Source organism: Ovis aries, chromosome 7 (assembly GCF_016772045.2).
Source record: "Ovis aries strain OAR_USU_Benz2616 breed Rambouillet chromosome 7, ARS-UI_Ramb_v3.0, whole genome shotgun sequence".
Classification (NCBI taxonomy): domain Eukaryota; kingdom Metazoa; phylum Chordata; class Mammalia; order Artiodactyla; family Bovidae; genus Ovis; species Ovis aries.
In genome coordinates, this window is record NC_056060.1 from 29,022,021 (window position 1) to 29,036,782 (window position 14,762).

Sequence of the window (14,762 nt, forward strand, 5' to 3'; positions counted from 1 at the left end):
TGCAAATAGTGAACAGAGGGACTAGGAATAGAGAATAGTGAATCTCATTCACTGCTGGTGAGAATGCAAAATGGTACAGACACTTTGGGAGACAGTTGGATGGCTTCTTGTGAAATTAAATATACTTTTAGCATATAATCCAGCAATCATATTCCTTGGCATTTACCCCGAAGAGTTAAAAAGTTATGTCCATACAAAAACTGGCACATGACTGTTTTATAGCAGCTTTATTCACAATTGCGAAAACTTGGAAGCAACCAAGATGTTCTTAAGTAGGTGAATGGATAAATAAATCATGGTATGTCCAGACAATAGAATACTATTAAGCATTTAAAAACTTATGAAAAGACACACAGAAACCTTAAATGTATATTACTAAGGGATAGAAGCCAATCTAAAAATGGCAATAAACTGTATTATTCTAACTCTATGACCTTCTGGAAAAAGCAAAACTATGGAGATAATTGAAAAGATCAGTGGTTGCCAGGGGATGGAGGAAGTACGTGACGAAAGGTGGGGCACAGAGGATATTTTAGGGCAGTGGACATACTCAGTATGACATGTATAATGTTGGATACATGTCATCCATAGAACGTGCAATACTGAGTGAATTGTCTATGGACTTTGGGTGATAATGATGTGTCAGGGCAAATCCCTTGATTGTAACAAATGCACTGTTGTGGTGGGGGATGTTGATAATTGGGGGGCACTGTGCATGTGTGGGGATTCTCTGTGCCTTCTGCTCAATTTTTCTGTGAATTCAAAAAACAGCCTGAAGTCAGCATAGGTAAAACAACCAATAAGAGCTAATGGTATTCTTCTTGATTGTCCAGTAATGTTGAAGCAATGAATATATTCAAAACAAAAATGATGACACCCAGTAAATGTGATTATCTAAATATAGTGATTGCCTTTTCATCTTCATTTTCAAATGCCTTTGCATCATGATATCATTGGCTGAGATGAAAGCAGGAACAAGAAAAAGATAATAAACCAGGGTGATAAAGGCAAAGAAATGTTAAGAAATGAGGACTGCAGATGAAGTAAAAGGGAAAAGAAAAATCTACCAGAGATGATGCACAGGATGTGTTAACCAATCAATGGTTCTATTAATTTCTGATTAAGTAAATATTTCTAAGAATTTAAAAAAAGGGTAATGAGAAAAAGTGGCACAAAATAATTAGGACAATGCTATATAATTTTTAAAATTAAATAGAAATAGCAGGTTAGTAACAAAAATGTTTTTCAAGAGTTATGTATATAATTAGATGTTCTGCAGTTTTCAGGTACTGGGGACACCTAAAAAAAAACAAAAGAAACACACCATATTTATTCAGTGTCAATGAGTACTGTACCTCAAAGAAGTAACATTGTTTTCCCAAAGAGGGCAAATGGTCAGTGAAGACTAAGGAAATAGTCAAACAGTGAATAATGAACTATTTAGGTAGAGCTGAACGTATACATGTACATCGGCCAGTGTATCTAAACCAGAATTTGGTGGTTTTGATTTTTGTGTGTATGCACATGGCAGCAAAAGTAGCAGAGACCTAGAAATAAGAAGCTTCTTTCAGCGGATCTGAAAGAAGTCTGGATAGTTTAGCTTCATTGTCTCCAGGGTTACCAGCTTTTGGGTAAAAGGTCACTGAAATAGCCTCCTTCCAGCCCAATTCAATGATCTATTTTCAACCCTGTCTATCCTAATTTTTCTGGAGAAATGACAGTAAATATCATTCTCTACTTTTGGAAACTCCTCCTGACTAAGAGATTTCTGGGGTTCCCATTTTTCTCCTTCTTTTGCCAATCATTGAATCTCTTGATTCTTCAGATTATCTATTATATATTTAAAACTCTGGGCTTGCATCAAGAGTTGGTGATAGAACACGGAAGATACAGAAGCCTTTTCCCAATCCTTTATGTCTTAAGGAGCAGAACTTTTAATCAAAGGGTCTAATCTAGACCTTAACTACTTTATAAAACATTTAAAAATAAACTTTCTGCTGCATCTTGACAATATATTTTAAAATAAAACTCTTTATCATATTCTTTGCTTTTTTTCCATCTTTTATTTGTACTTCTGTTCTCTTGTTTATTTTTGGAACAGCTTTAATTTCTCATTCTCCTCTTAAATTTTGTATGAGTATTCAATTTATCCTCAAACCCTTCCCCTATAGCAAATGCTTAACAACCTAACTCTTAATTTACTAGATGATTTAATATTTGGTTATACATTGTCCTGTCTTCTCCTTGATTAATGTATATATGATTCCCTTTTCAGATGAACTACAAACTCTTCAGAAATGTAATGTCTTTTATATCATATAGAGCTCTCAGAATCATAAACATTTGAAAAATTCTTAGTTATTGACTGAGGATCTGAAAAAAATCATTTTTTACCTTTCATTTGTTGTTATAGAATTACATATATAGAGACAATGCACATATTCCAATTTTCACTTTAAATCACTGCAAATTTTAGATTACTTGCCTTGTCCTCCAAGTGCAATTCTAAAAAGCGTAGGTAAGCCACAGGTGCAAATGCATCAGCTGAATGTGTGACTACTTCTGATGAATCTCTGAAATAAAATAAAAATTCTAATTAGTTTATATACTATGCAAAATCTGTCTTGTGGCAAACTAACTCCTACTAGTGACTAGAAAAGACCAAAAATCCTCATTTATTTCTACTGGAATACTACTGTATACATATTTACTTCACAATTAGTGATTAACATCTACTTTTAATAATTAAATATTTAATTGGGGAAAAGATGGAGGAAACTAAACTTTCAAGAGTAAGTAAAGAAGGTTTTCATCTTTATGAGGACACACAGTTCAACTTTCAGGTTCACTCAAAGCTCTCTGAACAGTTTTACAACTTGAAGGCTCTATTCAATTTCATTTCCACAAACTTGGTTGGTATGGGCTAACCATTAAACAATAGGGCTTTATCTTCATTATTCTTTTCATTTTCAAGAGGTAATTCATTCAGTGTTTCACACAAAATCTCAATTATCCTTCACAAAAGCTGTACTGGTGATGGTTTTAAGCACTAGATGAACTCTTCACACTGTAATATCATTGCTATTAAAATTGACTGTCTGACATAGCAATTACCACATTCAGGTAAAATAGTATGAACTGCTTGCTGGCACCATTTGGATACACGTAAATTAAATCAACTTTTATCAAAGATACCCTGTAAAGCACATGTAAATAAATAAGATTATGTGTGAAGTTCTAATAACTAATTATTTTTATTGTTGTTTATTAAGAAAGTGTTTTTGTATTTTAATTGAAATTCTAAAAGCAGAAATTGCTCATCTCTTTTTAAAGTCTCAGGAACTAGTTGCAGTGTTCATACTAGTACATTGTCAGCATTTTAACCATTGTGGTTCAGCAAAATAGATTCTTACTTTTCATCTTTTCCACTTATATAAAATAATTTTGAATCAGTGTTTGTAATGAAAAGTTATTTAGTGACAATAGAAGAAATCTCGAAATATTAGGATCCAGTATATTAAGTTTTCACGGGCAAAATCTGTTTACTTTTCACATGAAAATCAGAGAGAGAGGAAAAGCAGTCTGATCATACCATTCATGAACCTTTTGCATCAAATATGAATCTTGTTAGTGCTTTAACAATTACATAAATTGGGCTTCTATGACATTAAAAGAAAAGTAACACATTACAATAGAAATAAAATCATTAAAGAGTTGTGATCAGGAAAGAAAGTAATAACCTGTCTCCACAGACTACCTAAACCAAAAGATGCCTCCCTGTATAATGAACAAGAGGAGGAGAAAAAGAAAGTAAAGAGGAGACCTCTTGCTTTTTACCACTTGCCTCTCTGCCTTGTTAACCTTAGTTAAGTTGTCCTGCTTATTTACTTCATACTTGTCTGTCTTGGTGCTGTCTTGCCTCATCAGTTCAGTTGCTCAGTCGTGTCCAACTCTTAGAGACCCCATGGACTGCAGCATGCCAGGCTTCCTTATCCATCACCAACTCCCAGAGTTTACTCAAACTCATGTCCATTGAGGTGGTGATGCCATCTATTCACCTCATCCCCTATCGTCCCATTCTCCTCCTGCCTTCAATCTTTCTCAACATCAGGGTTTTTCCCAATAAGTCAGTTCTTCGCATCAGGTAGCCAAAGTATTGGAGTTTCAGCTTCAGCATCATTCCTTCCAATGAATATTTAGGATTGATTTCCTTTAGGATGGACTGGTTGGATCTCCTTATACTCCAAGGGACCCTCAAGAGTCTTCTCCATCATCACAGTTCAAAAGCATCAATTCTTCAGTGCTCAGCTTTCTTTATAGTACAACTCTCACATTCATACATGACCACTGGAAAAACCATAGCTTTGACTAGACGGACCTTTGTTGGCGAAGTAATGTCCCTGCTTTTTAATATGCTGTCTAGGTTGGTCATAACTTTTCTTTTAAGGAGCAAGTGTCTTTTAATTTCACGGCTGCAGTCACCATCTGCAGTGATTTCGGAGTCCCCAAAATAAAGTCTCTCACTCTTTCTACTATTTCCTCATCTATTTGCCATGAAGTGATAGGACCAGATGCCATGATCTTAGTTTTCTGAATGTTGAGCTTTAAGCCAGCTTTTTCACTCTCCTCTTTCACTTTCATTGAGAAGCTCTTTAGTTCTTCTTCACTTTCTGACATGAATGTGGTGACATTTGCATATCTGAGGTTACTGATATTTCTCCCGGCAATATTGATTCCAGCTTGTGCTTCTTCCAACCCAACATTTCTCATGATGTATCTTGCATATAAGTTAAATAAGCACAGAGACAATATACAGCCTTGACATATGCCTTAACCTATTGGAACCAGTCAGTTGGTCCACGTTCAGTTCTAACTGTTGCTTCCTGACCTGCATACAGATTTCTCAAGAGGCGGGTCAAGTGGTCTGGTCTTCCCATCTCTTAAAGAATTTTCCAGAGTTTGTTGTCATCCACACAGTCAAAAGCTTTGGCATAGTCAATAAAGCAGTAATAGACGTTTTTCTGGAACTCTCTTGCTTTTTCCATGATCCAGCGGATGCTGGCAATTGGATCTCTGGTTCCTCTGCCTTTTCTAAAACCAGCTTCTACATCTGGAAGTTCACGAATCACGTATTGCTGAAGCCTGGCTTGGAGAATTTTGAGCGTTACTTTACTAGCATGTGAGATGAATTCAAGTATGTGGTAGTTTGAGCATTATTTGGCATTGCCTTTGTTTGGGATTGGAATGAAAACTGACTTTTCCAGTCCTATGGCTACTGCTGAGTTTTCAAATTTGCTGACATATTGAGTGCAACACTTTCACAGCATCATCTTTTAGGATTTGAAATAGCTCAACTGGAACTCCATCACCTCCACTAGCTTTGTTGTGATGCTTTCTAAGGCCTACTTGACTTCACATTCTAGGATGTCCGGCGCTACGTTGGTGATCACACAACTGTGATTCTTGGGTCATGAAGATCTTTTTGTATAGTTCTTCTGTGTATTCTTGCCACCTCTTCTTAATATCTTCTGGTTTGGTTGGGTGCATACCATTTCTGTCCTTTATTAAGCCCATCTTTGCATGAAATGTTTCCTTGGTATCTCTAATTTCTTGAAGAGATCTCTAGGCCTTTCCATTCGTTTTTTTCCCCTCTATTTCTCTGCACTGATCCTTTAGGAAGGCTTCCTTAGCTCTCTTTGGTATTCTTTGGAACTCTGCATTCAAATGGTTATATCTTTTCTCCTTTGCCTTTCGTTTCTCTTCTATTCACAGCTATTTGTAAGGCCTCCTCAACAACCATTTTGCCTTTTTGCATTTCTTTTCCTTGGGGATGTTCTTGATCCCTGCCTCCTGTACAATGTCAGTAACTTCTGTCCATAATTCTTCAGGCACTCTGTCTATAAGATCTAATCCCTTGAATCTATTTGTCACTTCCACTGTATAATTGTAAGGGATTTGATTTAGGTCATACCTGAATGGTCTAGTGGTTTTCCCTACTTTCTTCAATTTAAGTCTAAATTTGGCAATAAGTAGTTCATGGTCTGTGACACAGTCAGCTCCCAGTCTTGGTTTTGCTGACTGTATAGAACTTCTCCATCTTTGACTGCAAAGAACATAATCAATCTGATTTTGGTATTGACCATCTGGTGATGTCCATGTGTAGAGTCATCTCTTGCGTTGTTGGTAGAGGGTGTTTGCTATGACCAGTGCATTCTCTTGGCAAAACTCTATTAGCCTTTTCCCTGCTTCATTTTGTACTGCAAGGCCAAATTTGCTTGTACTCCAGGTATTTCTTGACTTCCTACTTTTGCATTCCATTTCCCTATAATGAAAATGACATCTTTTTTGGGTATTAGATCTAGAAGTTCTTATAGGTCCATTCAACTTCAGCTTCAGACTTGGATTATTGTGACATTGAATGGTGTGCCTTGGAAATGAACAGATATCATTCTGTCGTGTCTTGGCTCATCAATAGATTAAAATTCTTACTCCTGTGTATGATCTCATTTTTACGTTAAATTTCAATCTCTCGGGGTTACCATTTCCAGCTTTGGAAACTGACCCTGAGCCTGGATTATGCCTGATGTAGGAGACTGGTCTTGATATACTTGACAATGGATACAGCAAAACTATGACTAACTCAAACCAATGTTGTGTCAGTAGAAAGGGTTTCAGGCCCTCCCTTCTCATGCCAGTTATCCCCACTAGAAACAGAAGGTTGGCAGCATATGACTCACTTAATTGATACAATTATCACATTTGAATCAAGACCATTTTCCAGAGAAAATACATAACATTCTAACTATACTATATAACAGAACTAAATGAAGAGGAATATGATTTTTATGGATTCTCTCAAATCCACAATTGACTAATATAATTTCATTCTCTTATACAAAGCCAGAATCAACTGGAAAATAGATAATAGATATCAAATAAATAACTTGTAGCTTCAAAGAGCATAATGCCACTACTGCTCTTCTTTTCTTTCATAAACTGTCAGTTGAAACTCAGCTTTCAAGGGTCTCTGGTTTCTGTCAGCTTCTGAAACCCAGAACAGGATCTGCTGGAGTACCCTCAGAGAAACCCCCCAAATTAAGAACAACTGAAGTACAGCAAAAATGCTTTTCAGTTGGCTACCCTTCTCCTCTGTCCCTACTGATACAAGTAATCAGTGCAGCCTCGACCTCTTACAGAATGGAGATTTCTCTATAGCAAACAGCTGGATCTGACATTCCCTTTCAATATGCTACATTAGGCTTATCCCCACTTACAACTTCAAAAGGGCAGCTACCTGAGCCAGGTCTGAGTCTCTCTCATCTGAAGCAGACTCCTTCTCAAGGTATGAGATCAGGCCCTACCCTCTCACTTCAAAAAACTGATACTTTCTCTTGGTTCCTACTTCCCCTCGAAAACACAACCACACATAGATATCCGCCATGAACTCACACTTATCCTCACATTTCTGTGAAGCCTTGCCTGACATCCTCACACAGTGCTAGTTTTCTGCTTTCTGTGCTTTGGTCATGCATTTGTGTGTGTGTGTGTGTGTGTGTGTGTGTGCGCGCGCATGCACACACACATTCAGTTGCTCTGTCGTGTCTGACTCTTTGTGATCCCATGGACTGTAGCCCACCAGGCTCTTCTGTCCATGGGATTTTCCAGGCAAGAATACTGGAATGGGTTGCCATTTCCTCCTCCAAGGGATCTTTGCAACCCAACAGCCCCTTCATAATACATCTACTGTATTAGAATTATGTGTTTCTGTGCTTGTCTTCATTCTCAATGAGGGACCACGTTTTGTTCATCTTTGTCTGTTCCTCCATATTCCCTTCACCTCTGGCTCAGAGAAGAATATATTGCCAGGTATTCACTCATTTGTTGAATAAAAAAAATTACTGTATAGTTTAACTTCATTAAACATATTTACTATCAAAAATCCACACAGATTTTTCAATTACCTACCTTTACCTGAATATATACATTTTCATACATGCATATTACTTGTATATGTATAGATGAACATAATCACACATATATACCAATAACATCATATAGCACCTCTAGCATAATAAAAATAATTATATAAATTTAAATACAAGGAAAATTAGTTCATATATTTTAATTTCCAAAGTGATATAGGAGAGACATGAGAAAGTAGATAAGGAAAGTTCTTGATTCATCCCCACTGCTAAATGTGATATTAGGATGCTCTGGGCTGAGTTATGTCTTGACTTGAATAGGTAGAAACCAGGAGTGAGTGGGGAAAATGAGTGCATAGTGTTTTAATCATCGAATTTAGTTCTTTTCATCCCTCCTTCCTTCCCACTGTTTCTTCTATCCATCCACCCATCCCATACATAGCAACTGTCTAGTAGTAGTATATTAATATTGTTAGTTCAAATGGAAATGTGGCGTTGTATCAAATACTGACATTAAAGATGTGTTCATCAATAGCAAGAAGAAAATTATCACTTTCATTAATACAGTACTGAGACTTCAGTTTTTACTTTTTTTCCCCAAAATATTGGCTATATTTCTTGTGTTTCAATTCTTACTTTCAATATACATACATACATATTTCAAAGCAAGAAACAATAGGAAAATAAGTTTATTATTTTACGACCCACAAGTATCTTCTTCTCTTAAAGACTAAGCCATAATTCTTTTTATCAAGGCTCCTCAGGAAAAAGCTATTTTCTGATCTAAAAATTTGTATCTAGAAGTGGGTAGGCACATCGTAATTGATGTGAAACGTATATTGTAAAATGGTCTAGTAAAATTTTTTCTAAATTACTTCCAGGCCAAGACTGGTATGCTAGTCTTTCCTACAAGATTTTTAAATGTTAATATATCTCATAATAAACTTCTAGCAAGTGAAAGTGAAAGCCACTCAGTCATGTCCAACTGTTTGCGACCCCATGGACTATACAGACCATGGAATTCTCCAGATCAGGGACACTGGAGTGGGTAGCCTCTCCCTTCTCCAGGGGATCTTCCCAACCCAGGGATCGAACCCAGCTCTCCCAAATTGCAAGTGGATTCTTAACCAGCTGAGCCACAAGGGAAGTCTAAACTTCTAGAACCATCCCATTTGTCTAAATTACTTCATTATACGAGAGTTAATCTGTGTTTTTTTTCAAATCACCAATTATAATCAAATAATTTTACATGAAAAAGTTTATATTTTTCTCCTGTTAGATGTAATCTCCTTTTTAAAAATAAAATTTTGAATCAGAAATTTAAAAGGGGACTCCTAATAATCAACTAGTTGTATGCTAATTGTGGAAGATCACTACTATATCAAATAGAATAGGAAATAGCATAAATTTGTCTCCCAAATAAAGTCCAATTTACAGGATCCATGATGATTAATAGTCAGTTGTTAACAAGTAGTTACCTGGTCTAAACTTACCTTTTAATTTTATCACAAGGACAACCATCTCTAAGTGAAATAATTTACATAATGGTTTTAGAATGTGCAATGCTTGGTCACTCATATCATCACATTCAGTGCTTATCAGATAGTATAGTAAGGAAATTTTCTATTTTAAAGTAAAGGAAAGCCTTTGTATATAGTGGGTGATATTCTTTTTCCAGTCAACTACTATAACCTGTTATATAATATAACTTAAGTATAGCTTAAGAAAGAAATGCATAAAAGTGAAATAGTATATATAAAGATAAACAAGTGAAATTAATTCAATGATATCCAACATTTATTAGTGTCTACTGTATGTTCTAATAAATGTTGAATATCATTGAATTAATTTCACTTATTGTTTATTTTTTTATATATACTATTTCACTTTTACGTATTTCTTTCTTAACTTATACTTAAGTTATAGTATATAACAGGTTATAGTAGTGTCTACTGTATGTTCTGGGGACTTCCCTGGTGGTTCAGACGGTAAAGCATCTGTCTACAATGCGGGAGACCTGGGTTTGATCCCTGGGTTGGGAAGATCCGCTGGAGAAGGAAATGGCAATCCACTCCAGTGCTATTGCCTGGAAAATCCCATGGACAGAGGAGCCTGAGAGGTTACAGTCCATGGGGTCACAAAGAGTCGGACACGACTGAGCGACTTCACTTTCACTGTATGTTCTGAGAGTTCAGTTATGAAAATAGGCACTGGGGGCAAAAACTACCAAAGTTTTTAAAAATGGAAGGATTTAGCAAAATCGGGATAAATGGGAAGGCAATCTAGAGGAAAGAATTTAAATAAGAAAGCTGTGAAGCTGAGGTGAGGCAGAACATATGAAGAAAACAAAGCAAAGAATTTGCTTAAGCATCCGATTTAGATTAGTGATTAGCTGACAAGAAAGAAATATCCTCAGCACGTCTTCCTCTGTTCTTAAGGGGTACACATTACAGTATTGCTGACTAGCCCCTCCATTCTCAAAGAACTCTTAGAGCAGGGCAGCAGCCTGCAGAGTTCCACCCACATAATTCTCCTCAACAAATGATCACCCAGTTCAACTGAACAGCTCATTTTGGCACTAGAGGGTTCTAATACACCTCCCCCGACTTCCCTCTCTTCAACATCATGACTAACTCCCATCGTGCCATTGTCTCAGTTAGGTTGAGGTTTCCTTATCTACAAAACGATAAGATGAAAGATTCATTTTTCAGGTCTAAAGTTTACTATGATAAACAAACCCTCTGGTTATGTAATATAAAGCAGTACATTTCTTATAATTCTAGGTTGTCCATAAAGACTTCTAGGTGCCCTACGACCTCAAGTTGTCAAATAAATAGGAAGAATATTCTTCTTTGGCTTTTTTTTCTCTGTGCTTTTAATTTTTTTCCTAATTTTGTTAGTCCCATATTAATAAGTAAGTATACTGCAAGTTTCCCATTATACTGTAATTTCACCCTAGAATGGAAATGCTTTTCTTGAGTAACAAAACAGTATTTTTTCATAGAAGCAATACCTAATGCACAATTCAATTATGAATTGTTTTGTAATCACTGAAGTCAGGAGAAATACCTCCTATTTATGAAATTTTTCTTGTGACTCTTATTCTCTACCATTTTGTGTCAAATTCTATGCAGATGTGTCTTCCTCCCATCATTTTAGAGACAGGAACTATGTCCAACATCCATGGTGCCCAGTAGAATGTTTCAGGCATAATAGGTAATAGGTACATATTTGCCAAATGAATTGTTATTCTGATGATTATTAATGGGAAAGAAGTTAGAAGAAACAAGAAAAGAAAGAATGGGCAAATATTGCAAAGGTTGAGGTCTTGGCCGTGTTTCTGAAGATAAAGGTATTTTTTTTAGAAAATTCACCTCGAGTTGTCTTTACTTCTTAAAACACTCCTTCCTTCATTATTAGTATGTACAAAGAAATACCTTTCAGTGTTGAAAACATTGAACCTGTTCATTCGATCCAAGATTCTAATCTTTCAGCAGATGAGGTTTCTGAAATCAAGCATAATTCTGACAACCTTTTCCAGAAGCTAAAGGGCTTAGGAAAAGCAAATAAAATGCTCTCTTAGCATATGAGAAGAGTGACATAAATTAAGAGTAAGGGTAATGATGTAACGAACTGAAGAAAGTCCCTGTCTTTTACTACACAAATTTTTAACAATTTATGGCAAAGAAATCACACTACTCACCATAAACAGAATTCATTTTTAAGAAGTTTATATGTAAAAATAACCCCAAATAATTGAAGAGAACTGTTTAGTATAACCATTCAAAGTTATTAAAGCCAAGAAAAAGGAAAAAGAGGATGGAGTTAATGGAACCCACAGGCTACTGATGTGGCAGTTTATCAAATGTAGCTGTAATGAAAGATAAATAATACAGGCAATTCACACTTCATGCAAGGATAAAAGTGTCAGTGTGTAGGTACCAGTTTTACTGCAGGCCATAATCAGCAAGTAAACGAAAGTGCAATGTCTAAAAAGTTTATAGGCTTCTATGAAGGCCTCGTCTTGTCAGGTATTGATTTAGGTATTCAGACGACTTCACTGGTATTACACAAATTGAGTGTTTGTGAACTTGGAGGACATGTTCTATTTCTCCCAACAAAAGTTGCCTCCAGCTTAAAGTTAAGTTGCTTCCATCACTTAAATTTGAGGAAGGGGAAGAAAATGCTGAAATCATATCTTACACAATTATTTTCTTCTTAAATAGAGGGCAATCCAAAGTGAATGTTTCATATTCTCCGCCTTCTCCACAAACATGGACTCCATATTTCTTAGAAAGCTGAAAATAGAAAAAAAAGAGAAAGAAACAGGAAACTTAAAACTTAGATAACAAAAATGTTCCTTTAACTTATTTTGTCCTAAAAAAATATCCATGTTGGAAACTTTAATTCCAAAATAGATTGTGAGCTGTAGGAAAATGATTGTATATTTCTGTTTAAAAACTGTTAAAAACCATTTGAAGAATGTTATCATAAAGCATAGCATTTTAAATAATCCCCAAATCCTTATAAAAAGATATATTAGACCAACATTTTTATGTATAATGAAAAAGCTTAAAGATTACTATAAAGTTTGACACTAGCTTTAGCTTCAAAAGGAGGAAGGATACTAAGTCATTTTGTACTAAATAAGAATATATGCAGCCAAATTGTGCTTTCCCTGCCCTTTGACCTATATGTGGAAGGGGAAAAAATGCACTTAGAAAATTTCTCAGACAACACAAGAGAATGTAATCTAAGGCCTTTCCTTGGGCTTATGAACGAAAGGAAGTCATAAACATGGTTATTATGCTTAAGGTTATTATTAGTAGTAGTAAAGTTCTAAGAATATCAAGATCTAATGAAGTTCTAATGCTTCAAACAAGCCCTGGGAGGGTCTAACTCCAAGAAAGGTTGGAATAGCTTATAATGTTTGTCTGATTAAACCTGAAATTAAAAAAAAAAAAAAAAAAAACAGCAAAGAAACAACCACTCCCCACCCCGACCCCATGCTTTGCATCAAATACAAGTTGTTATTTAAATGATCCTGATACTGAGAGTAAAATCCTCTCTTATTGGGCTGGTACAAGGCTGGAATCAGAGCTGGGGAGCACTCTCACTGGCTGTGCAACAGAATCTTTCTGGTCTTTCATGGAGGCTTTATCACTATGATTCTAGCTCCTTCATTCTGAATTTTATAGCTTTTCCTGCTTACAACCTCTCCTAGCCCCAAATCCTCATAGCCCAAAGGAAGAGTGACTCCACTGATGTTCTCTGCTACTGCCAGTGCTGGGACTGTGGCCTAAGTTTTCAATTTTACCTGCATAAATATTATACATTTATTTATTTGGTTATTTTTATAGTTGTGCTACCATTCCGACTCCATTACATTTCATCTATTGACTATGTGCCCTTAGGGACTGAAAGGAGGGATCTATGAAAATTCTATTCCCTCTAAGGATCAGTGGTAATGTGAATGACCTATAAAGCAAAACAGCAAGAAAAGTGAGGGAAAGAAAATGAGATGGCATTTAGTATATGAACTTGCAAAAACGTAGTAGATAAATTTTCACTGTGGTGGGTCATGAAGTAGAGAACTGGCAAGGCAGAATTATGGCAGCCAGCCATTATGAGAGCAGATAACAGGAATAGATTATAGTAGTAAACCAAATTAAATTAATGTCTGCTTTGCAGTAAAAATGTAGGAATAATAATGGGGTATGGATTTCAAGGGCGTTTCCTTGTTCTGTCAGCTAGTGCCCGACCCCTTCTCATCTCCCTTCATTGGTCTTCTCATTCCAGTGACTTTCTGCCAAGGGAAGCTTCTACTCTCACCTTTATGGTCAGTCTTGTTTATGTGGGAATATATCTTAATAACCACAGACTTCTTTTTTTAGAAAATGTATAATTGAAGCTTTGCAAAATTTCTATAATCTACCACAAAAGCATAATTGGATTTTTTAAAATTAATGTTGGCATAGCTGTTATCCTACTGAAGTAATTCTGTTAGCCCCTAAGTAAAAATAATGTAAGCTGCTATATTAAGCCAACCAGCACTAGGAAATCTAAAATTTGGATGTATCCAGTGATATTTTCAATTCACATAAAATATTTCCATAATATTCATCCAGTCAGTTCTTCCACAAACATTTACTGAACAGTGATTATTGGGCAGGCTTTGTTAGATGAAAAAGTTCCAGGAGTAAACAAACAATGTCCTTGGTCTCTGGAAGCTTACTAAATATATTGCACCCTATATTTCAATACCACAGTATGATGAAACAGTGATATTGATTCTGTAAATAATATGTACAATTTCTTCCCCCTCTACCACTCATTGACCAGCAGGGACACAGATTCCAAGTCAAGAAAGATTTTACACAAGACAGATTTCAGAATTCCAGAATCCATGGGTTCCAGATTCCAAGAGTGCAGTGCATTTTCTGGCTGATGAACCACAAAGTAGCCTATGAATCTTTATGATGTCTTTTGCAGACCCTCTAAACTCTATTAGCTTAAAGCTCTAGTAGACATAAGTATTCAGAAAACTTCCATCTTTTTTGGCTTACATTTGGCCAGTTCCAAGGCCCTTTGATGTCCTGAGAGAACCTCCTCAAGAAGCAAAGCCTAAGCTAGCCACTTTCTTTAAGGAATCTTTAGCTAAGGCATAGCACTATGTTAGAAATCAACAACCTGTTAGCACAAAAGCATGATGTGTGCATTTGACTGGGCTTCCCAGGTGGTGCTAGTGATAAAGCACCTGCCTGCCAATGCATTTGATCCCTAGATCGGGAAAATCCCTTGGAGGAGGGCATGGCAGCCCACTCCAGTATTCTTACTTGG

At 36.1% G+C, this 14,762-nt stretch overlaps 1 protein-coding gene across 1 annotated transcript in view; it reads right to left on the reverse strand.

Moving 5' to 3' along the window:
* Positions 1 to 212: 212 nt before the first annotated feature.
* DPH6 (diphthamine biosynthesis 6) overlaps positions 213 to 14,762 on the reverse strand; it is a 192,586-nt gene continuing 178,036 nt past the window's right edge. Inside the window, exons 7-9 of the mRNA XM_004010428.5 lie at positions 12,126 to 12,220; positions 2,486 to 2,573; positions 213 to 1,299 (exon numbers count right to left, since the gene is read on the reverse strand). Of these exons, the coding sequence (XP_004010477.1) occupies positions 1,246 to 1,299; positions 2,486 to 2,573; positions 12,126 to 12,220 (237 nt within the window). The 3' untranslated portion in view covers positions 213 to 1,245. The remainder of the gene's footprint in view (positions 1,300 to 2,485; positions 2,574 to 12,125; positions 12,221 to 14,762) is intronic.